At 43.9% G+C, this 27008-nt stretch overlaps 2 protein-coding genes and 1 long non-coding RNA gene across 3 annotated transcripts in view; 1 reads left to right on the plus strand and 2 right to left on the minus strand.

Annotated features, from left to right (window-relative positions):
- Spt-I (serine palmitoyltransferase subunit I) overlaps positions 1-3017 on the minus strand; it is a 29548-nt gene extending 26531 nt beyond the window's left edge. Inside the window, exons 1-2 of the mRNA XM_065440799.2 lie at positions 2654-3017; positions 2123-2233 (exon numbers count right to left, since the gene is read on the minus strand). Coding sequence (XP_065296871.1) covers positions 2123-2233; positions 2654-2710 — 168 coding nt within the window. The 5' untranslated portion in view covers positions 2711-3017. The remainder of the gene's footprint in view (positions 1-2122; positions 2234-2653) is intronic.
- A 190-nt stretch (positions 3018-3207) lies between these two features.
- Positions 3208-24493, plus strand: LOC135908933 (NSFL1 cofactor p47-like). Its single transcript, XM_065440800.2, has 10 exons — positions 3208-3276; positions 3826-3966; positions 7027-7166; positions 13020-13106; positions 13962-14042; positions 17009-17275; positions 20035-20175; positions 21143-21280; positions 21949-22008; positions 24122-24493. The coding sequence occupies exons 1-10, from the start codon at positions 3223-3225 to the stop codon at positions 24252-24254; spliced, it is 1242 nt and encodes a 413-aa protein (XP_065296872.2). The 5' UTR covers positions 3208-3222; the 3' UTR covers positions 24255-24493.
- LOC135908934 (uncharacterized) lies at positions 17075-20102 on the minus strand. The gene is made up of 2 exons (XR_010566498.1): positions 19988-20102; positions 17075-17310 (listed from the first exon to the last, which is right to left on the minus strand). It is a non-coding gene; the product is annotated as an uncharacterized lncRNA (long non-coding RNA).
- Positions 24494-27008: the final 2515 nt, after the last annotated feature.

Consider the following 27008-nt stretch of genomic DNA (forward strand, 5'->3'; position numbering starts at 1 on the left):
GATTTGAAGGGTGTGCACGCATGTGCAACCTTTCGCTCAGGACTAGCTCGTGGTCACGAAAAACCGCCACATAGTTGTTGTCTTATGGGCTGTAGCGCTAGCTACGGTGTCGTTGACAGTCGCAAAAACAGAGGTGGCCATGAAAGTGAGCAACCTTTTGCTATCACTAATGTATCAACACTGTTGCTATCACTGCTGCATAGTTTTGCTGAAGCATTCGTTTTGTACGGCAAGGCACCACTTCCATGCCTGCGCACAAGACTGGTCTTGATAACAGTGACCAATAAAGGGCTTTCCCAGTGCTTCTTCACCAGCGTGGGATGCAAATATCAGCGGGCTGTGTGCCCCCATGAAGCATTGCTTGCCACACGAACCACTGGGCCTAGGATCGCAATTGTACCCGGTTTCCTAATGTAACTGCAAGGCGAGATTCAATGTTGAGATCCAGTACCCTGTCAAGCCGGAACCCTACAATCTCTTTTGTGAGACTGAGGCATCCTGCATGCAGTGGAATAAACATTGGTCTCGCATATTCATGCCAGCGTTGCCAGCAGATCACGAATGTTTCGGCACTATGTTCAAAAAGCGCTGAACCACCCCTCAAAAACGGTCGTGCTTTTACTGAATGTTTGTCCCTCAGAGAAAGAAGCATTGGGTATGTAGACTCTTCAATGAGCCTCCTTGATGCCAATTTGGGTCACAGGATACGTGCCACTGTGTGTGATGCTCTTCATCATAACTTATAACACGCATCATCACCAATTATGCCCCTATCATACCCATCAGACTGCCAATCGCATTAATGTCACCAATCATCTTCAAAGGATGGATGCGCCTCCAATCTGTTTTCTTCTAAGGTTTAGAGAGTTTAGACTTTTGTCTAATGCAAGAAAACAACCCATTCATCCTGCTCATTGAAAATATAGTTTCAGCAGATTCTGGAATCTTCAGAATCATGAATAGTGCATAGATGCAGTACGGATTATAAGTCTTCAGTTCTGCAGCGAAGTTTTGTCAAGATTACAGAATGTGCAGACTCCGTGCAATGACTGTGGACAGGAATGTCAGATATAAGAATGCCAATTATATAATGCCTGGCGTATTAGGAGAGCATTTATCCTGATACTTGAAAAATATGCCTGATGTAAAGCAATGTGAAAAACAACGAAAGATGTGAACCCACTACACCATGGTGTACTCAAACGAACACCTTGTCGTCTACCTTCCAACTCATTTTACTGAAGCACTTTACATACATTAATCAAATTTGCCACACAGATCCAATGAAAAGTGCTTCTTGAAGAACTATCTTAGTGTGCACAATTAATGGCCACAGCGTCTGAAGAGCATAACACGTCCAAAATGAGAGGTCAGTACACGTTTAAGAAAATTAGTTGTGCAGAAATAAGCAAGATGATGGAAGTTTCATGACAATAAAGCTTGGCGTCCATCTAAATGTAGCACGTCCCTACAAAGGAAACCCACACAAGTTCCACAGAAATTCTTGCAGTTAAAAAAAAAAGTTGTGTAGATGTACAGGTTTAAACCAGCACAACCAAGTTCGATCTACCTTCCATGTGTGTGCTAGCTTTGCCTTGCTAGAGATTGTTAACCAAATACTTCCTGTGTTTTCAGCTTGCTAGACTGTTACAAATCACAGTTTCAACGTTTCAGTGCACACCCACAATAGGGGCGAAAGAAGTCGCGACATCCCATTGCAAAATGTGCTCTCCACAAACCTTAGCTTGCTCGGTCACTTCTGTCGGTGACAAGTGGCAGATCTGGGCCGCCAACACACTTTACAATGTGGAGCGACCGTCGCGCACATTTGAAAGCAGTGACCTTTCACTTGTCGCCTTACGGCACGAAACAAAACAAACGAAATCGGGTCACACAGGCGAACTGCGTTGGCGTGCCGGCCATGGCTATACGTCCAATCGACAAAGGCACAGCTCGTGTCGCGCTCCGGTAGTTGATGTGAACCCAGCACAAAGGACGGCCGATGAGGTAACATAAAGGATGTTATCAGACGATCCACGTTCAAGGAGACGACGCGAAAATTCGCGTCTTTTTTTGTTTGTTTTTTCGTTTCGTGTGGGTCGTTTCGGCATGCCGCACGTACCTTCTCAGTGAGTTTCGACTTGCCGGCATCGGCGGGAGTGCTCTTACGTAGTAGCAACCAGAGGACCCATACGAACAGGAGAGCCTCCAGCACCAGATGATATGCGGGGGCCTGCGACAAAAAAACAACGGCGCAAGGTTTCAACTACACACAGTGCCTACTTTCATGCACAGCGGTTCACTGACGAGATCAACGGGAAAAAGATAGGTGCCGTGTCATAACTTAGCGACAATGTCAACTTCCGATCCGCTGAGGCCACGAAACCCAGCTCCGGTTTCCGCGGACCATGCACCGACTACACTCGATCGGCATGTGAATGCGTGATGCACGAGCTTTTAAAAACGAGCGCCGATTCATTTCTTTTCAAATTTTTCCCTCACCACCGACGCCACCGCGATTGCACATTGCACAGACGTCAGAGATCGCGAATCAGCGGTGGTACGAGACGAAGCACGTTTTGCCGACGCGGGCAAGTCGACAACTGACACAGCGCACGCACGGCTGGCACGGAGCCGGCGACGTTCCACTTACCCGGAGGAACGCTTCAAACATTTCGTAAAGTTCCCAAGATACAGCTGCCGCGGCCATGCTTTCTTCTCTTTCTAACGCCTGCTTCTTCGCCGAGTGGGATGGTTCTCCTTTGACGATAGGTTGACGGCCGGTCGAGAGCTACAGCGGACAGATCGTAGAGCCGCCTCGCCCAGGCGGAACCGTCACGATTGTTGGGGCAGTGAGCGTCGCAAATGCGCGGCGTAGTTACGGCAGTAGCGGCAAGCGATTTCAGTTACACGACCTTCCGTACCACATCGTGCTCTCAGGACCGCGTGCCGTACAGCGCGACGCCCGCCACACCGACGACGTCGTCGGCCGGCGAATGAGTGACGAGTGAGCGAGGAGGAAACGGCGTGGTGGAAAGGGCGAGCGAAGAAGGGTGTGCGCATGGGTAGGTCACTCTGTAGCATGGGTGTACGATACGAATGCGCTTGGAGCGAGTTTCATTTGATCCGAGGTTATCGTATGGCCAGATTCTTTCGCTGGGAAACGAGCGAAAGAACTCAAGTACTGCGAAAGCTTCTGCGCCCGAAAGGAGCGCGCCTAAAATGTGCTATTTCGCTGGAGCTATCGTAGCCATTATCGGCACGAGTTCCTTGCGGGTCAGTCATTTCGTAAAATTTGGCCAGTCCCATTGAGGCATAGAATTATTGTATGAAACTCTATGCCGTGATGGAACAGTGGCTAATTTGGGCAATGACTCCTTCAGAAAAGGAGGCATTGACTTGGAATTGTCGAAACTTTACTGTCGTGGTTATGCAGTCATGCATGCCATTCGATTTGAGACGCCCGACTCGAGTGCGACAGACAGCAATACAATACATTGGTGCTACTACAGTGTACTAGAATACTATTCTAGTTCACTGTAGTGCTACTACCAACGTTTTTAGTTTCGGTGTTGGCTACTACCGCAGATCTACTACCCTACTACTACGTTTATTAGTTTATCAGACTCAAAAGTGCAACTTTTTGTGACATTCGTTGCAATTTTTGTATCACTAAGCTAAATAAATTGTCTGCACGTTGCGGAAAAAAGAAAGGCACCTCTCTAAATGCTTATTTTTGCTTACAATAGCATCTCTAGCGATGCGAGCGCTTACTTTGCGCACAGCGTGAGATTGTTTCGTAGATGAACTTCCGTTTCGTTGCAGTTCCGCTGTAGTCCTATAGTTGCGGGCAGCATGGCGGACAGCAATGAGCATTCGGATTTGATCGCTCAATTTTGCGGTGTCACCGGCGCTGACAGCTCCCGGGCCAAGCTATGTCTCGAGTCCGCGTCGTGGAATCTACAGGTGAGAGCACTGGTCCCCGGAAAGACAAGTCGAAAGGGAGCGATTTTGTCGCCCGCACTCTACTAGGTTTCGAGTCGTGCTGATACCAACGCCGGTGCGCCCAGCCAGTTTCCTTGCAGTTTTGAATAACAATCTGAATTAATCGTGCACTGACCGTAGCTAGAGAGCAAAATATGGCCTAAATGTCTTATAGTTTCGAGGAACGTGTTGGTCGTTGCCGTTGGCGCGCTACGTTTAGGAAAAAAACATGCATTGTTGACATGACGGGAACGTTTTGCTTCCAGGTAGACCGCTTCGTGTCGGAGTTCGCGTTGCTTATGGAAGGACGAACAAGGCATTGCGTTTTCTCTTACACGAAGCCGCCGTTCTGTCTGCTGTTCGGCCTATAATTTTATTGCACACGCTACGCGTTCGGCGGGGACATGGTGGAAAGCGGCGGTACTTTGGGGCAGCTGACACGTCTTGATGCCAGCCACCGCTTGAAATCGGGGAGCTCATTTGCATCACTTGCGAATGCCTACAATCTGCACATACCGCGTCAGTGGCGAGTCGGTCGTAGCCGGCAAACTGTCGGCGGACTGCTGTATTCCACGCCTGCGCAATCCCTTGGTATTTACTTTAACAACTTCAGAAGATTTTGCGCTTAGCACTGTTTGTTCAAGTTGATATTTCGCTAAAAGATAGAATTTGTTTGTTTTGGCCCGCACACTTATGAAAAGTCGTAGTATCGTTGCTTGCCTAGCTCGTCCGGAAAAAATAAAAAGCCGCTGTCGTATGAGCGTGAGGGAGTTACTGTATGGACGTGGTTTCGCCGCCTGCTGGTCACTAAAACAAACACCTTTGATCACGGGTGCCGCAGAAATACTTCGCTGTTTATGTGAACATTTCCTTTCTCCTTTTCGCCTTGACTGAGTTCACCCAATGGCCTTGCAACCACAAAACCAGGGAACGGAAAAGTTGTAATCCATTGTTGCAATACGTTGAGCATTGAATGTATTGAACTTATGCTGGGATTTACTGAAACGGGAAAGCAACACAGCCCTATAAGTTAGCGCTTCCCTGGCATTGAATGACAGGGAGGCACCTTGCTGTCACCATAATTGCTGAAATATGGCATGGCAACTCCAAGTTCTATTCCAAAATTTTTCTGAAGTCAGACCAAACAGTGTACGAATTGCAAACAGTGTACACCTGTGAGCGAAATTGTACTCGCTGCAGGCTTGCCAAATGAGTGGAGTTTATTCATTCAGACACGCAAACTCAATTGACTAGTACACAGGAATGTTCACAGCGTCAAGTTCGGACTGCACTCCTCAACTTCAGGTGTCGTTCATAGGCAGAGAAGACAGTTATATGTCACAAGGACGAAGACAGAGTTTGATGATGCCAAGGGAAGAATAGTGAAGAGAGGTCTTTGGCACAGACAAGTACGATGTACTTCTAACTGCATTTGAAGGGACACTCAAGTGATAAATGAAGTGCGCTCAATTAGTGTATTGCTCATCTACAATATTACAAAGGCCGCTTTTACCATGATGGGTGGCTTGGTAAACCAGAAAAGGCACTAAAGCGAAAGATGCACAGCAATGCCGCTTTGAAGTTCCCGTACCAGCCATAACGTCATGGATTTTGATGGCATTTGCTCAGGCCTAATTATAGGGGCACTAAAGGGGAAATATTAATCTGAGTTATATCGGTAGGTTATTCATCTACATGTCTATAATCGTTTTCTGTGCGCCAGCATATGACTTTTGTTGTGCAGAAAATTGACGCTGAAGGTCGTGCTGCTGCTCCTCCTCAATTCGAATCACCCGTGCCATAACAGACTTTGTTGACATAGTCTCCACATACCCTCACCCTCTGCCACTCTCTGTGCCAGTGCTGACATCACACGAGAAGTATTATTATAGTGTACTAGATTACTCTAGTACACTAAAGTATAATAGTCCAAAATAGGTGGCGCCACTTCTTTTTCTTTTCCTTTTTTTTTTCAGCTTCTCATTTACAAAAGCTCTGTTCTTGCTACAAATTCTGAATAGTTTATTACAGAAGTCTAATCATTCAGTCTTGCTCAACGTAATATACTTCTTTTGGCCCAATAATTTTTTATCAGTAATCACTACAGCGTATTCCAAAGGAGCCAAGGACTTGATAACTTTCCAGCCACGGCAGCCAACGCATGAAAAAAAAGAAAAACTTTAAAATGTATGGCATGAATACTGAAGTACCAGTGCATTGCTTTCATTGTGAAATTCAGTAAGTGAAACCTTTAATTTCATTTTCTGTTTTAATAATGCACCTATTACCGTAAAGTAAATAATGTTTCAGATGAATAATATATAAGTTTAATATGCTTTAGCGTTTCTATTTAGTATACCTTTAAGTTTATACCTCTTGTGTCACAATGGCACATATGCGTTCTGGGGGATTGGCCAAGAATGGGCCCACGTGGCCTAAGATTAAGGTAGCCCAAATATAAGAAAATTTATGGAAATCAAAGAAGCCGTTGAATATGGTGCGATGTATTCCATCAATCCTTTCTGGTCCAGATTTCTTGCATAAAGTGAAAATTTTGTATTGCATGAACCTGAACAACCTAAGTTGAGTAAAAAAAAAAAATCCCACTGGTGCTCCTGAAAATTAATCTTCAAACTTCCTAATGCACAAGCATAATGACGTGAACTGTGGCCACAGATTATTTGAAAACCCTGTTTGTGCCACCCGAGGCAGGATATATGCGTTGGGCAGCAGGCTCCGAGAAGTAGAGCGCGGAAGCCTAACCTGAGCTTAATGCTAGTCATCCACATTTGTGAAATTTCAGGGAGAGCCATATTTATCTGTGGCACAAAGTCGACATTTGATTAGCATTGCTGACCCCCTAATTTCCGAAAAGAGTATTGTCTGTTTTTCTCGATGTCGGATATTTCATGCAAATCATTACAATCCCTACAGAAACCATTGGACCAGAAAGGGTTAGGGGGTTTGTACTTTTCAGAGCTACCTTGCTCAATGACTTTAAATTTTTGCTTGAAATGTTGTTACAAATCACTGCTCTTGCAGCTGGCGCTCGCCTCGTTCTACGAGGATCCCGAAGAGAGCATGGACCAGCAGAGCTCCCCGGAGTTGCCACCCGAGCAGAACAAAAGTCCCAAGCATGTCTCCATAGCGGCCAACAAGCCAACAGCCAGGTCATCCGCCAGGTGAGCGTCTCACTAACTCAAACGCAGTGTGACCTGTTCCACTTAGTAAAGCAGCCTGCCTTTTTACGCTAACAACATTGAAGAAGTAGCGACATGAAAAATTTGTCCAACCTATTGCTACTTTCTTTAGGTTTGAGTTTATTCAACCTCATGGCAGGTACATAAGAGTACACATAGATGGGGTTAGGTGTGGTGAGAAAAAAGCTGCATTTCGCAGCTTGACTGGCCCCCATCACCTGGAAAACAAAATTACAGGCAGCAGAGAGGAACATACAAAAGGAACATGCATGTGTCCCGTCACAGCAAAGCTTAAAATGAAACTGAAATACATAAAAAACATTAAATAACAAAGAAATAGATAACTGCATGACAGTAATTAACCATCACAAAAATAACCTAATATTACATGAATAGCACATTTAGGACATCCTATGCAGCATATCAGTTTCAGACAACATACGCAAACTTTTAACTGTTAATTTTCATTTGTTCAGTAAGCTCGCAAGACAGAAATGTAATGTTTTCACTTCATAATCAGTACGAGGTCATGATACACACGAATTCTCTGTATGTCGAGTGAGGTGACTGGCCGGAATAGGTCGCAAATCGGCCAACGTACGTAAGAGCATACTTCCTCTGCGTATTTCTTATATAAAAGTTGACAAAAGCTGGTATTCATAATAACTGTTTACTCTTAGTTTTCTATACTTTATAAATAATGAAGCAGTGTGTGTGTTATTGTGATACACCTTCAATACACCGCAGGGCACTTTTTTTGCAGCACGGCCAGATTATTTAATGTTGCTTCAGAGCCTGTGGACCAAACCAGATGACAATAGTATCAATGTGAAGAAAAAAGAGTGTTGTATAATAATATTGTACTGAAGGCATTAGGCAGTGGGCATGGTGCTGGTGAAAAAGAAGACGGCAACGAGAAGTGCTTGCTTGCCCGTTTCGCTAGCACCGGGTTGTTTCAGTCTACCGCTGCAAACCAAGAACTAGTGTCACTAGGCAAACACCCCCATTGTAATAGTTTTTGTTTTACAGGTAATATATTCTGTCACCGGCGCAGCACACCTAAAACTCTGCAAAGTTTATGGCTTATGCATTCAGTATGCTAATTCCATGCCATATGTTCATGAAAGAGAACACAGACAATTTTAACAGTTTGGGAAAACTCAATTTCATTATTGTTAAGGGTTAGCTTGAGTGATGTTTCATATAGTTTGTATTTCGCACGGAACAGTACAGCCTTGGTTTTAGAGTAACTAATGTGTAGTGAATTTGCTATAGTCCTTGCATATATTTTATTTAGCACTTCATTTGCAGACACCATGAGGTCATCACCTATTTCACCAGAAAATATTGAATAGACTGGTGTCATCTGCATAGATTACATAATCTACAGAGCTGTCAAATTTGTACAATATCATTAATAAAAACATTAAATAACAGGGGTCCGAATAAGCTGCCTCGGGGTACCCCATTCTTAACTTTCATGGATGATGACAACTCTCGATTGACTAATACGCACTGTTGCCAATTTGATAAATAGCTTTTTATTAAAGTTAAAATGACACCATGAACGCCATAACATTAGAGTTTTTCTAGCATTGTAGCATGATTTATGCTGTCAAATGCCTTGGAGAAGTCTAGGAATATTCCTAGGGTAAGTTCTTTTGCTTCCGTATTCCTTAGAATCAATCCCTTTTGGTAAAGTAAGACACCTTCGGTAGATAGGCCTGACTGAAAGCCGAACTGTGACAACGTAATAACGTTATGTCTATTAAAAAACCTTAGACAGTCGAATGTATGTTTTTCGCACCTCCTAGAAAAAAACAGAAAAATTGAAATAGGTCTACAGTTACCTTAAATGCTCTTGTCTCTGCCCTTATATATAACCGCTACTTTAGTGGTTTTCATTCTTTCGGGAAACACTCCTGTGGTAAACGCGAGATTATAAATGTGTACTGAGCAGGCACATGTGAGATCTAAGATAAATATTACTACGGAACAGTATTCGCAGTGACAAAGGCGAGCAGTGAGAAGACGACGACGATTAGAGGCTAGCGCGGGCTGTTGCCTCTTGGCCAAGTGCGGCCCATTGCCTTGTAAATATACTTGTAAATAGCTTTTCGTCGGTGTCTTCCTATGTAACAATATTATAGATTCAAATTTTAAGCCGTCTGTGTCCTCGCTCTTACTCATTTTGAAAAACACTGATGACCTCATGTGTGTCTGTGGGATTTGCAAACAAAGAATCAGTCAGAACGGGAGGCAAATGAGCTAATGAATCATACTTATGAGTACTGTCAACCAGTGAGGTAAAATACTCATTGAATTTGCTTGCAAGCACTGCACCCTTACATAATTCATTATTGATAGACAGCTCACAAGTATTGTTAGTCACTTGTTTAGTAGATATGATAGAATTTAGTTTATTCCACGTTTGTTTGGAATTAATGACACCATCAAACATCATGAAGTGCAAGCTTGTTTTTGTATTATAGTGAGTTTGTTTCTTTATGCTTTGTAAGCTTTAAATTCATCCGGGTCTCGCTTTATCAGAAGCTCTCTATATAGCCTTTTTTTTTTCTTTTATCATATCAAGTATTGCTGAAGAAATCCAAGGTTTGCACGCCTGCCTTGGTCTCCTAAAAGCTTTGTAAATAAAATGTTTTTTTATACACCGAACACAGGGTTTTAATAAAACCATCATAAGTGGGATCAGAGCAGGAACAAAATAGAACGTTACTACAATTTATTCTGCTAATTTCATCTCTGAAAGAAGATAGTGTTCAGGGAGTTATTTGTTGAAAGTAAGCGGCAGGAAGGGTTTGACTCATTTCATTAGTGATGTTGTCGAGGACTAAATATATGGGTAAACGATTGCTTATTGGGGCATCAAGGACGCCTGCCTGTATTGTACTATTTGTACTATTTGTAATGAACAAGTCTAGTAGAGTAGAACTGATATCGGTAATATGCGTTGGGATAGTGATTACATTTCTGAAAGTCTGAAAATCTAGTCTGTTTAGGTGTATTGCTCAACATATCTATGTTAAGGTCACCTCCCAGCACTAATGTATAATTAAGCTCATTGACAACAGCAAATAGATTTTCTAAATATTGAATAAATGAATCAATATTGTCATCACGTGTCCTGTACATTACTGCAAGCATATAGCTCTGATGTTTTAAGGTTAACGCTTCAGTGTCCTCTGTACACAGAGACAAATCTTCGACATACTCATACACAAATCCAGCCTTTACGTGTATGCATACGCCACCCCCATTTCTTGATTTTCTATTTTGGTATACAACATTCTATCCATCAATACGAAACACGTCTGTGTCACTACGGTACCAAGTTTCAGTGATCATAATAACAGAGAATCAGAAATTGAACTCGTCAAGAAATAAAATAGTTTTCTTCTTTCAAACGAGCTGATTGCATATTAATAGGAAAAAACGTTGGCAGCTGGATATGATGGTCGCTTACACACGAGTTCAATCCAGATGCACTGGAATGCATCGTCATTGTTCTCGACAAAAAATATAGTTAGGCTGTCGCTAGGCTAGACTACTTTAGCCAGATTGGCATCAGAAGTTACGTGTATAAGTGGGGTCCTGTCTGCCTTCCTCATGAAAATTCTGCCCTGTGATACCCACATATTTCCATTCCCTTTCACGCCTTGCTTGGCATGCTTTGCTGAGCAGAACCTTCAATTCCATTCAGAGGTGCTCGTTTATATAAACAGGGTCAATCTTGTCAAAACCAAGACGACTGCTGTCTAGTTTAGCCGTTTTTACGGCGGACAACAGCTTGTCTTGCGCAGTTCTAGTGAGGAATCGGACGATCGCATTAGATTTGTTTTTATGTTTCGACAATACACGGTGCGCAATGTCAATGTCTTTTTCTGTGACATCAGTTCCTAAGCATTTAGCAATGTTTGCAACAGTTTTCTGCAAGTCTTCATTCTCGGTTTGTGGAAGACCTTGGATTTCGGTATTCATATTTCTACTGTATTGCTTCATCTCAACAATCTCCCACCTACTGATTGGCCCAGGTAGCCATTGACCTCACAATTACAATACAAAGCCTCAATTCTTTGACAAGCACCATAAATAATGAATTGCGGCACCTTTCATACAACCCTTCAAAACCAACTCCGAAGTGCAGCGCGATTCTGGACGTGAAAAAGGAGAGGCTACTCACGTCACCGAAAATGGAGGTGGGGGTCTCATGGTATCACAAACAACTCGAGAGCTTGACAGACAGTTCCGTGCAGCAACTGATGAGGGCTGTACACTGTGCCTGTTTGATTCTCAATCCTTGACAATCCCGGACTGCTTGGGACTGCTGTCCTGCATTCAACTTTCTTGAACAGCTTCAGAAGCTGTTGATGCCACGAGATTGATGCGTGTGGTTCCGGTGATGTCAATAGTCTCCTTTTTCACACCTCTAACTGCATTGCACTTGGCACACATTTTGAAATGATCGCATGAGAAGGGTTGCATATAATTAATTAGTTGTAGTGCTCTCAATTGATCCTCTCTAGTGTAATTATAGTATCAACAGCTATCCAATAAAGAAATAAAACTAAACAAAAATTCTGTCAGTACTATGCTACCTTGTAATGCTCAGAGTTTCATATCAAGGGAAGTTAGAACTGTTTCTCCTTTAATTCTGGCCCTAGAAAAGAAAAAAACTATGAAATTTCATTGTAGTGAAAACCTAAATAAGTATAGCAGTTAATAATTTGTTTGTCAGGCTATCCTGCTGGTGCGAATGTGGGTATTATAATAAATAAATAACTAAACTGAGAGCTCATTCCATTGTATCAAGTGCTGCTGTAGGCTATGCATCATGCTATGTGTTAAATATCAGAATTTTGAGGTTTAACACTGAACGTTACACACTGATTAAAATTGTTGCTCGAAATATACAATAGCGAAGCTGGTATTAATGAAGATCCTGATTTAAAATCTTGAGATCGTTTTCTTACCTGTGTACGGTTCAATTAGAAAATGCCATGCTAAAAAGTTACGACTGTACCAAAGCCACATTAACATTATTACTCTTTTATTTTTCTAGTGCAATTAAAGGCTGGAATAAGCTTCCAAGTGATCTTGTTCATTCAGAAGATTATCTAAGTGTCATTCAAAATGTATTCCATAATCAACCCCTTATTTCACGGTGTATCATATAAGATACACACAGAACAACTTCTAGCATAACAGAATCAAAACGAAAAGAAAGGCTACAAAGTGATGTCATAAGAAGGAAGGGAACTTATTATTGTGGAAGGAACGGTTCTGAGGAGAGCGATCCAAGCTTCCGTAACCAGGGCATCCACGAACGGGGAAAACTTGAAAATTTTGTGTAATTTCTCACAATTCCAGGAAAGAGCAGGGAATTTTCACCCCAGTTGCTTTTAATCGGGAAAATTGGTACCCACAGTTGTTATGGTGAAGCTAGTGGTATCAGAAGGCAGCAGAGTTTTCAACTGAACCTAAGCAATCTCCAAATAATGGTCTCTCTTGTGAGTGAGAGCCTGGCTGAGTAATCTGACTATCTCGAAACGCGGGATTCAGTCAAATCTGGTCGGGCACGTTGTGTGACTTAAACAGCTTAATATTGTGGTGGAACATCATGGGCTGGTATAGTAACTCAGCATGCTACAAATCGCCATTTCTTTGTTGCACATAAACCTTCCGTGTCATGAACTGACGGGGAATTTATCCTACAGACAAAGTCGGGGAAAACTGGGGAGTTTGAAAGTGCCGTTGCGGTAAGCACCCGTGGTAGCTGATCATGCTTCATCTCCTTTTGCGCACCATCTTTTTCAGGATTCGGGGCTTTTCGGATCTCACCAACGATGACAGCGCCAACGAGGAGGAAGGGCAGGCGTTCTACGCTGGTGGCTCGGAGCGTAGGTGGGCAATTCGGCTCTTTCAACTCTTGGCAGTTCGTTGAAAAGAAGGAGAAAAGTTGCATGTGGCTTTTGGTGGGAGTCAAAGTTGCAGCCTCTGCACGTCGGTTGTGTGCTCAACACTTCAGTCGTGGGAAAGGAAAATTTGGCAATTGGTAGAACAGAAGCAAGGAGATTCTCGACACTTTTCATCTAATCACATATAAACCATCTGGCCATCAACCACTAAACATCGTCAAACTGTGATTTTATCATGATCGCTGTTTAGCAATGTACTGAACATTAGTGTCAAAAGATTGTGTTTTCCAGGAACATATCAGCCGGCAAGGAAGAAGTGTAACTGTATTGGGTCATCTTCTGTGTTCTTCGTCGTGAGCGTTGGTGCTGGGAAATTCTACGAAATAAGATTGTATTATTGATATTCAACTGTACTATGATTTAATTGCATGACCAATACTTTTGTTGATGTGAAATTTAGAGGGATTAGAGATGCATTGTAAAAAAAATAGTGACAGTTTGACAAACCATCGTGCCTAAACTTATTACTACACGTTTGCAAATCTTGCTCTGTGTCATGACGTCACGACAACATTGGCGATGATCAGGCTTTTCAAGACCAACTTGAGTATCTACTTAAAATATATCTTAACTGTTTTGCAACCTTCATACTCGGTAAGCATCAACCTCTAATGTGCAAGAAGCATGCAGCAGAGTTGAAAATATGTGTCGGTACTTAATATTTTGGGCAAGAAATGCTATACGCAGGCAAACACACATTTCCTTTGCTGAAAGTTTGTGCTGCCGCAATCAGAATTGCCGTGATTTGAAATTCACTTGGTGTCTGTCTTCTCGCTTGCAGTGGACAACAGGTCCTCGGACCAGGCAAGAAACCTGACAGCAAGGAGAACTTTGTGGTCGAGATGTTCAAGGCAGCAAAGAGGTTAGCGCAGCGCAGTGGCCTCAGTGCATGCCTCCCTCTGTCTCATGCAGTTCGCTAAGGACTTGCCCGGCTGCCATGCTACAACTTCACGAACCTGTTTTGCAGTCTCTGTCATCTCCCTCAAACCGCTTTATTCATTTTTACTTCAAATAGTTGTTGATGACTTGAGCTGTCAGGCCGTTTTCCGTCCAGAGCAAGACCTAATGATCGTCACATTGACGTGACAGTATAATTAAATGTAAAACTGTGAAGAGAAGTGAGAATGGTTCTGAATTTGGGGTCGTTCCTTTGAAAATTGACTCTCCTGCAAACCGCTGTGCTACAGCGTTGATGAAGCGAGAGTGCTGGAAATTGCAGTGGGCTTCTGGGATACCTTTGGCGCTCAATGCCACACTGCTCACAACTGCAAACTGTTAATGAGATGATCAAGGAAAATTGGAAGGAAAAAATGGTAGCATTGCTGCAGTTTACCTGTAGTTGACAAGGCACTTGCCTTCTTTACTGAATAGCAAGTACAGCTATTTGCTCTTATTTTTGGGGTGTGTAACCCCTTGAACGAATGTCAAACTAAAACTGTCTGCTGTGCAGTGTCCCAGAGAGAGGGGGGACAAGGAAGGAAAGGCAGGGAGGGTAACTATGTCCAGTTGGCTACCTTAGGAAAGGTAGAGAGAGCCAGATCATTCACACACTATGCGAGGCTCGGTGTATCTACAGTCGGGCGCTGAAGCACTGAGGCTCCCAGAAGTTTTGTTTCAGTAAAACGTCGATCATCCAGTCTATTCAAGGTGGCCCACTTTGTTGCGTCAGCCAGGGGCTGTTTCCCCATCCTCCAATTTTCAGCTCTATGCTAACAAGTGCTAACATTGGTGAGCTCCGGGCCTGCACAGCTGCCAACCATGGGAAGTTTCTCTAGATTACTCTCACCTAGGGAAGTTTCAAGATTTTAAGCCGAGATTTACCACTACACGTGTACCTTGGCTACTGATCATTCAATGGGAATTAATGCTGGCATTGAGATCTCTTTGATTTTCAATTTGGATATGTTTTATGCAATACTGCATTTCTGAGCCGATATTGTGAAGGCCCTTAAAAAAAAACAGAAAAAAAACAAGGAAAGGTTTCATACTATGTGCAGGAGAGCCTCGCTTAAAATTTGAGCTTTCATTTCACCGCAGGGCATTGCTTGAACTTGGTGCATATTTATGCTGTTGGAAGAATGACAACATTTAGGCAACATACTTGTGCTAGTGCAGTGAATGTCATTTAAAAGTTTGAAAACCAAAACAAGATAACGCTTCACACAACTCTTAACACTTTGCAGGCATTCATTAGGAACACATCACTATTCGGTAGCTGATATACTAACTGGTTGCGTTGATTTAGGCAAAGCAATTTATCATTTAGCCATTTCTACCATGTTTGCGTCTCTTTAAAACAATCTGCGATAACGTAGTATCCCACTCCTCTCCTTGAACATACTTGACACTCTTCGTGCATGTAACGACATTCCGCACCCCCCCTTTTTTTTTGTTGCTTTTCAATGCTACTGTTGTCCTTTTACACCAGAGAACTGGAAGCCATATGATTTTCCTTTACAAGCTCCTTATTCGTCCCAACATACCTTTGCAAATGGTATTGCATTATAAAATGCCTTATAAAAATGCCTTATAAATGCCAAATGCATTATATATGCCTGTATTTAAGCTATTTAAATGCCAGCAAGCCTCATTTCTCGTCCACAAGCAGATTACGAGAACTATATTTCACTGTGTTTAGAGATAAAATATTCTGTATTCAGAGGTTGTTTTTCTCATATTTGTACTCAATTTAATTAAATATCACAAATTTTTGCTTTTCAAAATACATTAATTAAAGTAATAGTTTATAGTTATCTTGCACAATGGTAAACATAAGTTCATGATTATGAAGCACAGTCACACATGAAAAAAAAACACATGTTGCTCGCAAAAATCTGGGGAGATTTAGAAAACCGTTTGAGTCCTGAGAAATCGGTGACTGAACATTTAAAATTATTAGGGGGAATGATGCCACGCAGGTGTTTTTCAAGTCCTTCCTGCACACTGTCATGGCATGTAATGAGCTGCCTAAGGGCATTGAAAAGCATGAATCAGAAGTGCTCCGGTCATTGTTGAATCTTCGAAGTGTTGTTTCCATGCAACTTATCCAGCTTTCTTCTTCTACGTTTATTCTGCCTCTGTCACAATTTGTATTTTGCCCGTCCGTGCGTGTGCTTGGTAAATTGTGAAATACTCTTTGTTGTACCCCCTGCAACGATTCCTTTTATTGGACACTACAGGCTATGTGTGTGAAATTAAAAAATAACAATAATAAAAATATTTTATGTCATATACTTCATTTCATACTTATCAGGCAACACTACGAAGGCTAGGGAAACATCTCTTGCAGCTTGCATTCATGGACAAAAAATAGCACGTTAATTATGTAAGAAAGATACAGGTATGCATCACATATTTCAATCTAACGTTTTAAGTCTGGTACTTTTATGCTGCAAAATGTACTGTGCCTATTACATCAAAGGCATTGTGGATCGAAGCCTCTTTTACTAGAGAACTAACTAAGCGACACATTTCAGCTACTGGCGGTGGCCATGGCGCACGACTTGTGGTTGTGACCAAAACATTGTATACATCACGTACCAGACGCACACTAGTGCACAAGTAATATGCAATTCGACATAACCTTATGCCCGCAAGATGTAGTTGTAATACATAATTACACGTGTGGGTATTCCGCATATACATATATGATTGTTCCGTAGTAATCACTGCAGAGTAAAAGGCAACTACGCTACTTCCTCGGCACCTGCAGAGTAGTATGCCTGGTTGTATAACACGAAGTACAGCAATGAAAAGAAATTGTCTCTGGCATTTGGTGGCACCAGATGCTTATATGTCAACGTGGCGCTCCTGTTCGGTGCACTGTAGGCACGGTGCCCAGGTGCTGGAGCCAGGAATGGATGACGGGGCCCGTCAGGACCGGGGCGCCGGTGCCAGCTGGTTCCAGGGGACGGGTCACCGACTGGGCGACACCGCGACGGGCAGCGAGGCCGTGTCTCCGACGGCCATGCCGCGCCGGTCGTCCGTCTCGCGGGTGCTCAAGATGTGGCAGGACGGCTTCAGCATCGACGACGGGCCGCTGCACGCCTACGACGACCCGGGCAGCCAGGCATTTCTCCAGGCCATCCGCCAGGGGTGAGCGCTCGCAGGTGTAGCTACGGGAATCGGGACTAGAGGAAGATTTGGCGCTAATGATCTACGAGAGCTGCAAAATGTGTGCCCAGCAATGTGTACTGCTGGACTTCCCAAACCACGAGAAAGTGTAGCAAATTAACTCTGTCTGAGACCCCCCAAAAGAAAGGCTATAAGATGTAGTCATTGTGACTGCCTTCGAAGGGGCACAAGAATGACAAGTGGTACCGTACTTACTCAATTCCAAAAGGCAAATTTTTGTTCAAAGAGAACTTACTAAAATATAACATGCACGTTAAATTCAAGTACGAAACTAAATCTACACTAGTGACAAGCAATCATTACTGGCATTAAAAATTTTTGTAATCCAGTCCAATCCACACTGTATTGCATCCGTTTGAGCTGCGGTATATTCCGTGCGCCCTCCATAAATTTATATACTGGAAACTCTAGTTAGGCTGCCACGGTCTGAAGAGGTGTTTAAGAAATGCACTACAGTCGACTAGCAGCATCCATGGTCTCCGTTGGTGCTGATGGTAGGCTGTTGCAAACATAGTTTTGGTTTTGGTCTCATACAAGATTGCACTGCCCAAGGAATTTTTGAGTGTTCTTGGAGAACATGGCGCGCATTAGAATCGAGCAAATAACTTAATGATTCACTGTGAACTATCGTTCTCACTCTAGAGTCTTCCTAGGGCAGGCCGAAAATAAGTCTTTTCGACAGGAGTTCACGTGTGTTCGACACATTTGAATGAAGGGGAGCTTGTTGAACCAATTGGATGCCATCAGTATTATATAGCGATTCCAGGATTTTTTTGTGTTCCAGATTTGCGAGAAATTTTGGTTGAGGCTTGTTCTGGCAGAAAAGATAAAATGGAATGTTTTGATGGTAAGAGCTTCTGAATCGCTAATGAACCAGCATGGCTGTATGAGGAGAGAGCAAGAGATGCTAACGTGCCATCCATCCAACTGTGAGCAACGTGTGATAGAAATGTAGGTTGGGATCGAGAGCTATTGAGTACTATGAGATCACTGGCAGATGTGAATTGTGATGACCACATATCACGCGTATCTCCGTCAACTGGGTCTTAAAGTTAATGTTTCGCATTGAAATCACCTGGCAATGTGTACAAATGTGTGCATGATGTGAGTGATACGAACTTTAATTTCGTCAAGGAATGGTTTGAGTGGAGCATAAAGCGGTGCATACACTGCATTGATGACAAATGTAAAACTGGGAGTGCTGCTGCTGCCAATTCTGAGGTGTGGGATATAAATATGTTGTATCCGTTAACTGGATGCTAATAAGTCTGGACAGTATGTTACCGACAGTGCAAACAGCTGAGCCAGCCAATGAGATCTCGGTGGCGGGCAACATGGTTGTTTCATAGGTGACACTCTGTGTGCCGTGACAAGTTGACAAAAGAGACGTCGTCTAGTCTCGTGGGTGCAACAGTGCAGCAGCCTGTAGAATTTCATCATAGATGACCCTGGGCTGAACCTGTGGTTGAGCCGGTTCGGAAGAGTTCCTCCAAAAAGTGCCCATTTGGGTTTGGTTTCAAGATGGTGGAAAACATATTGGTTCAGTTCGGACCCCAGTTTGGCTGAAAATAGCAGTTGAATTCCAGTTTGGTTCAATACCCTGACTGCAACCCTCATTCATTGGAGTTGATAGGTGAAATAGACGTTATGTCAAGCTGCCTGACGTTATGTCAAACAATACTGAGTGACAAAAAATTTGTGGCAGCAGAAAAATATTCTAAAGTTGCTGAACACCTTGATCACTATTAAAGGAGCACTGACACATTTTTTTCTCGTAAATTTAGATACTCTGCCACATGCTTTTCACACATGAAAGGCTGAAGGCTGGAAAACACTTGTAAGTTACTGTCTGAATTTAATACTAAAATTGGTCTCAAGATGCCACAGCTTGAATTATTAACATTATCAAGATGCTAACCTGATTTTGTAACAAGTATAAATGTAGCATGTCTTGGGATTTTCTCAGTCAGAAAAACGTCTGCTCAATTTCACAGAATGGTAATTCATTCACTAAAGGCCAACTGCTTCGAAATTTCACTTTGTCTAAATTGGTAAAGTATGAGTAGCATAGACTACTGAAGCAATGTTGGCAAATTTGCAGAGCTGTTAAGGATCTAATTTTCTTATTAGCAGCCTTTGAGCAGAGTTTTTGTGCACCTGGTGATTAGCGGATGTGATGAAAGTTGCAGCACATCACCTCGGATTTCTTTCAGCATGCTGCGGGCAGCTGCGTGCGGCTCCTAATCTCGGGCATCATGTCGAGGAGTTGCCTGCTCAGAATCAAGGGTCCTGTAACAGCGGCATTTCTTTTCCTGTTTCGGTATTGAAAACATCAACTTGTGTGATCCTTCTGGGAAGCATCCACTTGTATTGCACTCATAAAATTTTTCACGGTGGCTGCTCTAGATGTCTACTGTTGGATTTTTAGGCAGCCCAAAATTTCATTGCACTTCGCTTTTACTGTCTGTTATTGTTACTCTCTGGTGACTCGTCAAACAAAAGCGCTTAAAACGAGGGATGTGATAGACGCACATTCTACATTCCTGACGGATCAATGTTTCAGTGAGACGCTTAGAAAAAGGGGGTGACTGAGCATCATTGGTGGAGGTCATGAATCGGCCGATGACGATATCACATTAAGCAGTAAAGAGACCTACAGTACAAGCAGCTTACTGTGGCCTGCTCTATATTTGTCGATGCTTTTCTGCCTCCGCGTGCAGGGAGATCCCAAGGGAGTTGCTGCAGGATGCAGATGGCGCCGAGGTGAATTTGAACATGGAGGACCACCGGCACGAGCAGTTCGTGGTGCCCCCGCGAGCCAGGGTGATGGCCTTTGAGGGCACGGGACACCGGCTTGGCTCGTGAGTCCTGCGGGATTGAAATATTGCATGTAGACTAGTTGGTGTGCTGAATAGCTCTAACGAAACACAAATGAAGAAACACGATAATCCAAACATGATGATGCACAAACTGACAACTGTCTTGTTCGAAACAATGAATTCATTAATGAATGAATAATAAAACGCCAGGGACTACTGGATTGCCTAAGCCAGAGGCGTAACAACTTTTGGCCACTTTTGATGTAAAAAAGTTGCTGGAACTGCACGAAAAAGTTTTTTGCTACATCTCAGTGTTTTGCCTGGGCAACCCATGTGCACTCAGAGTATCGTAGAGCGCTCACATATGATATGCTCCTGCCTCTGCTGTGGCCGCTTTTTTTTTTTTCTGCCACGTTTCTTGTTCCACGCTTCGCATCTCCTCAGTACTGCCCCTCCTCGCTCTTGCCTGGGCCGGCACCTCGTCGAGAAGCACGCAATTTAAAACAAACGCAAGTTTTTCTTTTAAATTGCGACAGACATTACAGGAATCTGCTCAGTTGTTGCCACAGAAAACAATTTCTCCACTCCCAAGTATTCATATTGGAGCTACTGGCGTGAGAGGCTAGAGTGCTCTAAATGAGTTACTGTGAACATTTGTTTCTACAAACCAGTTTCCTTCTTGGCACTCTGTAGGTGAATGCATTACGACGTCACAATACACTCGCTCCATTCATGTGATTACTGGAACATGCAAGCCCAGCCAGAAGAAAGACTCAGTTTTCTCATTAATGTCTTTTTTTTTTTATGAGTAACCGTTGTCGCACCTAGATCTATTGCTATATGATGTCGACAAATTTCGCTCTGTCATGACATCATGACAATGTCATTGATGGACGACACTTCCCAAGTGTCACCCTTTCACGTGCACGAAACGTGGTAACGTCTCTGCAGCTTTCAAAATTAGTGTCGGCACTCCTAGAAGCATTGTGCTGCTCGCTCGCCCCCGCAGTGTGACCCCAACGTTGACCCGACCAGTGGGTTCGGAGCTCTCACCGGAACGTACGGAAGCAGATGCCAAGGCAGCAATCAACCTGGACGAATCCCAGCCCATGACCAACATCCAGATTCGTCTCTCGGATGGCACGAGGTACAGTGCACGGGAATTTTAACGTTTCATTTTACTGTGGAGTATGCTGTGCACAGTGCAGAGGCTTATTTCGTTGAGGCCCGTTGAGAAGCAGTGCACTTATGTTTTTCTCCATTCACCCTCATGTATGGCAGGTGGACAGAGTGGCAAGCTGTAAATTGAGTGCTTGAATATGCCGCAGTTGCATAGTGTGTGCAACTTGCGCTGTGTACTAGCGACATGCTGGTGTCATTTACCAATAGTGCTGCCAGAGGCAGAAGCGCCCCTTTAATTGTTAAGGATGCTGGCATTAGCACTTCAGCGAGCCTTTCCTAATTAGCTTTACTGAAACTCAAGCAGACGAGTGGGAGTGTGGCCAATTTTCAGCTGAGTTGTTTATGACAAGCTCAGCTTGTCCTCATTCGTTACTTCTCCTGTGCTTCACAATGGGGTCTGTTGTGTCACATACTTTCTAATGCTTTAATTGCAATGGTCACACTGTCCTTGCTTTTGAGGAGATAAAAAGCAGTTTGGAACAAGAAGTCCTCAAGCTATTTTGCCACTCTCGTTGACAGCTCAATGATTTATATTTTTATGCATTGCTTTCTGTCTTCTTCCTTGCTTTCATTTTCTCCATAAGAAAAAGCACTTCGTTTCTTTTTTCTTTCTTTCATGTGTGACCCCTGCAGGCTGGTGGCCCACATGAACCACACCCACACGGTAGGGGACATCCGCAAGTACATCGTGGTGTATCCTTTCTTGGTGACTAGCCTGTGTAGATCAGAAGCACTTGGTGATCAGTCTGCAGCTTGAAGAGGTGATATGTGAAACCTCCACATGCACTTCTCCACACACCTAGTTTGACCTTAACCAAGATGGCGGACCTCCAGCTGGAATCGTAATGAAGGTGTCGACATGCAGACTGGTGGTATCAACGCTGCCACCTTTCGTAGCTCACGCTTTCAGAACTTCTGTCTCGGCTTTAGCAGCGCTGCTGGCAGGGTCCCAGCCATCTTGGTTGAAGCAAGTTTGATGGGTTGGACAGCCTGCTTGCGGAATTTTTCATATCATGGAAACCGTTTCTTTGGATGATGCAAAGACGTTTCGGGTGCAGTGTGCAAACAGTCATTCACAGTAGTTCATAAATGGTTGTTTTTGAATATCCACAGGAAATGTAGAGATGCCTTAAAGGTACACCAAAAGAGGAATATTTAAGCACCTTTATTAAAGGGGCACCCTAACACTTTTTTGTCTTATTTCTAGCAACAGCGCAAGATAATGTTCCAGTTTGTGTTGCACCCATTGGAGATTCTTTGATGTTGTTTTAGAACTTCATTACATATGTGACCACGTAGTGGTTCAGGGGACAGCGGAGCTGTCTTCGGCTTTGCATATTTAAAGTTGTGCGCACCATTGGGCATATACTGCAGTAAAGGGCTATAGGTAATCAGTAACATAGATATAACAAAAGAATTTCACCTCCTTCTTAAACTTTGTGGTAGTAAGATTCGAGTGTAGTTTACTACATGCAGAGGGAGCCCACAGCTTCTCGTTAAAGGTCCCTCTCCCCTGCAACTTTTGGCGCCCCCCTTTTATTATGCCCCTCCTAGGATGACGTCAGCAGTTCATAGATGCCAGTCGTGGGGCAGTTGTTCATGAGCATGAGTACTCTCGTAGCACATACTGCCAATTTTCTAGCAAAAGGGGAAAGCAGCAGCTGTGAAGGGTGTCTTGCCCATCTTGTTGTACCTTTGTTCTGCGGCACCTTTGCCAGATACCAACCTTGAAAGCTTGCCATAATTGGACTGGGGGAAAGAAGGAAATGAAAAGGAGCAATAATAGGCAGGGCATTGCTACCAGTGCTGCCCCAGCTGAGAATAAACGTGTTGAGGACAAACGGGGACAACATACACTGCTTTCTTTATATCTTCATTGTTATTAGGTCCTTTTCAGAAGTTCCTGTGGGAATACATTCATTGAAAGGCATCGCATCTGCTGTAATGGGTTCTCGGTTTTGAAGGAAACTTCTTACAGGCCCCTGGGACCGCAAGCTACCTCCGGCATTTTTTTAAACATTTCAAGTAAACATATGCATAGTGTACGGATTGCTCTGAAGATGATCTTTTCCAAAGACCCTAGCACTTTGAGCCCCGAAAAAGACGCAAATTGCGTGCCCCTCTCCACGATTTTCAGGATTTCCCAGTTCCTTCTTCATACGTCACAACGCCAATGCGGTTATCCTCATAACATCACCAGGGTAGAAGCTGTCAGATGGCCCATTTATAAGTGATGTCAGTACCAATTCGTATGTTTTCAAGCCTTTGCTATCCGGTTGCATGCCTGCTCTTTCTCCTCTGTCTCGGTTGCCTGCTGTCCGCAATCGATTAATTTCACCTTGTGTAGCACGTTTTGCGCTGCGTGTGTGGCGGCAACCATGCATAGCCGAAAAGCATGGTGTCCTGGTGACATTTTGATGGCATTTTCAAACAAGAGCACCAGCATGATGTTTGGCCTTCATTTTCTGTTCTAGTAAACATTCTGTTACCGTGGAATTGAGTGACCTGTAATTTCATATGAGTCATTTTAAACTGAGTTCACATTTTTCTTAAATGTCCCTTTGAGACTGAAATATTGCTTCAGTGCTCTTTGATGCATGTCTATATATTTACACGGATTATAATGCAATGCAGGTTTGCCTGCTCAAACCCTGCGTTTCCTTTTGTCTTGTGACTGGCGCAGCATGGCCTTAGTTGCCTTTGTGCCATTAAACCCTTACTAACCAACTAACCAACCAGCATGTCTATATCTATGGTATTTTTTGCTTCACAAGCTGTTTCTCCTTGACAAGCACTTGCAACCCAGTGCGCGGCCTGAGTACGCAGCATCGACCTTCATCCTGCTGACAACGTTCCCACACCAGGAACTAATGGATGAAAAGGCGACGCTGAAGGATGCGAACCTGCTAAACGCCGTCATCGTGCAGCGCCTGAAGTGACCACCGACTCTGGTGCTTTAGGGGGAAGCAGGTGTACAGCCAGGCCTCTCTGCTCACTGATGGGGGCCACAATGAAACAACCAAAAAGACAACAGAGATGCAAACTGCGGCCCACGCAGCCGCCGCCTTTAGGTTGCTTTAATAAAGTTGTCGCGTTTCCACACGTTTCTAAACCCGGTTGCTACTTGCAAACACATGTTGACTTCTTTCTGTAATGTACAATAAAAATGAGGATTTCATTTGTGCTCTCTTGGAAGATTTGTCAAAGAGGACAGCAGTGACAAAAAAGAAGTTACTGCTACCTCAAGAAATGCCGATAGTACCAGGCCTTCTTGGACTGGCCGTAATCACATGTGAAATACAGTAAAACATGGATTTAACGAACCTTGATTTAAAGGGGTCCTGGGCCACCCCTTGGGCTTTGTGAAAAAACAGTCCGTGGATAGCATATGCTGCTGTGACCATCCTGGCCAAGTTTTGCAATCGTGCCTGGCGTGTGGAGCTCTCAAGCGAAGCGCAGATTCGCTTTTCTCTCAAACGCTCCCTTTTCAACAGAAGCCTGCTCCTCACCCTTTTCTGGATGCGTTATTTTGTAACAGCAGATTCCCATACACAGCTGCTATTGGCTAATAGCTGACATCAATCAAGAAGGGTGTTTAGATCGGTGCACTTCTTCCTACTGTTAATGTGTGTATTTATTGACTCGGTTTAATGAAGAGGCTAAACTAAGTGAAAATCAGATTTCAAATTTTGATAATTACGCACTTCTGGAAAACGTCTATAGTGTGCTCGCACTCAGCCACGGCCACCCGCGTAGGAATTAAACTTTGGCCACGCTGCTCATCGCTGTCAGAGACGTCGGGTCTCGCTAATTTTGACTAGTTGTGTACACTTGACTAGCCCATAACCATGCGAAACTTGCCTGCCAACGCACACTCATTCCTGGCCGCACCTGGTTACACACCTTGGAAGACTTCGCTACGTATTTAGCTATTGACAGCACTTCAAATTGTGGAAGTTTGTTGTGACCAATATCCGTTGGTCAAGCTGGTGAAGGACAGAGCCAGTCCACACCAAGTAGCATGGCCAGACTGGAGCACATGAGCGCGAGCGTGCACTCAAGCCCTGTTGTGCACAAAGCAAACGCTATGCATGCGCACTGCAGTTGCATGTAGCTGCAGTCAGCTACGTAGCATAGATGCCGCGATGCATCTGCTGGCTGAGCTCATTGCGTCTCCTCCTCGCATGTGGGCGAAGCGCCCTATCTTGGAGATAATCAGCGATAAGTGCAAGAGGCCAGCCGAGATGCTTGGTGCTTCGATGCTTGTTGCGTTTCCGCGCGAGTAGTGTTGGTGGTCGTGTAATCTCAAGTTTCAAAGACTCGGTGCGAAGCGTTCGCTGGCGTTGTGACAGCGAGTTCGCGATCATCAAGTGAGACCTGTTCATGTTGGCCTGAGAGCGCATGAAACTGATAAATCTATGGACTTTACTTCTAGTAGTGGTCTCTGTTATGGCCATCAGTGCTCCGCCTTTCTGGTGAAACTGCTACATTTTAAGAGTGCAGCTTTCAGGCGCCTGTTCCTGCATTCAGCGTCGGTGTCTTCTGCGTAAATGAGTGTAGGGGTGGATGAAAGATTTGAGAAGGAAAGCGGAGTGGATGGTGCAGGGTAACCTAAAGCCCTACATCCACGCGCCACCGCCGCTGGTCGGCGGAAACGTGTATGAAGGGGCTTTAGGGTAACCATGAGGCGGAAAGATAGGAGGGTATAGCGAAAGCGTGAGAAGGAAAGTGTAGGGCGGCGACTATTGGTACAAGATGGCGCCAAAGTAGCGCGCGTCTTCTGGGATGTCTGTCAGCTGCGGCGGCGGCTGCTGTCAATAGCACCCACGCGTTTACCCATGCGCTGGCTCTCGCGACCACCAGATTAGCGAGTCAGTCGCGGCGCACTTCAACCCATTTGCCACGTGCCGCGCGAGACAGATTGTCCGCAGCAGCCAATATATCGCGAAATGAAAACACGTATAGAGCTGCACTCTAATATTGCGTTAGGAAGAATCGTAATCGTTGAATTCTTTTTTCGATTAAAGATTAATCATTCATCATTTAGCCTTTAATCGATTAATTGCTTTCGATGCAGCTTTTTCAGCAATTGATTAATCAAAATTTCAGCCGGGCATCTTAAACAGGTGGAAATAGTTAGCTACTTCTGTAGGACCCTATTTTAATGGAACCATTCGTTATAAAAGAGTTTATTAAGTTTGATAAAGAATAATCTTCAACCTGTTAAAAGAGTTATAAATCGGCAATAGTCGCCTTTGAAAATATAAACAACATAAGTTATATGATGGCACTTAGAGCAGAATTAAACAAGATACATGGCACTAGTAAATCCCTGTACGGAACAGTTAAACAAGAAATTTAAAGAAATGGTGGCGTTTCACTTCGTGAATGCGGGCTACGCGAAAGAATAGCAATGATGTGGACACTCCAGACGCATTTCTGCCGTAGTCGCCGCGATGTTCTGTACAAAAGTCCAAGGGCGATAACATCCCCGCGCGCCGTATGCTGTACGTGCGACTGAAAGCGTGCAACGGTGAGCCGGAGGGAGGGAGCGGTGGGGGGGGCGTCTTGTACTCTGGTCGCAACTGCGTCATTTGCACAGCTGCGCGCGCCCTATCTTGAAAGCGATCTGCACATGGCTCATACGTTTGCGCGTGATGTGCTCTCGCCGCTCAATTTACGTTGACGCGAGA

The sequence above is a fragment of the Dermacentor albipictus genome, chromosome 9 (assembly GCF_038994185.2).
Source record: "Dermacentor albipictus isolate Rhodes 1998 colony chromosome 9, USDA_Dalb.pri_finalv2, whole genome shotgun sequence".
In the NCBI taxonomy this organism is placed as follows: Eukaryota; Metazoa; Arthropoda; class Arachnida; order Ixodida; family Ixodidae; genus Dermacentor; species Dermacentor albipictus.

Coding starts and splice junctions, on each gene's coding strand:
- LOC135908933 (XM_065440800.2), top strand. CDS start 3,223: ATGTGCTATTTCGCTGGAGCTATCGTAGCCATTATCGGCACGAGTTCC. Junction 7,167..13,019: donor ACAGCCAGGTCATCCGCCAG/GTGAGCGTCTCA, acceptor CATCTTTTTCAG/GATTCGGGGCTTTTCGGATC. Junction 22,009..24,121: donor ATCCGCAAGTACATCGTGGT/GTATCCTTTCTT, acceptor CTTGCAACCCAG/TGCGCGGCCTGAGTACGCAG.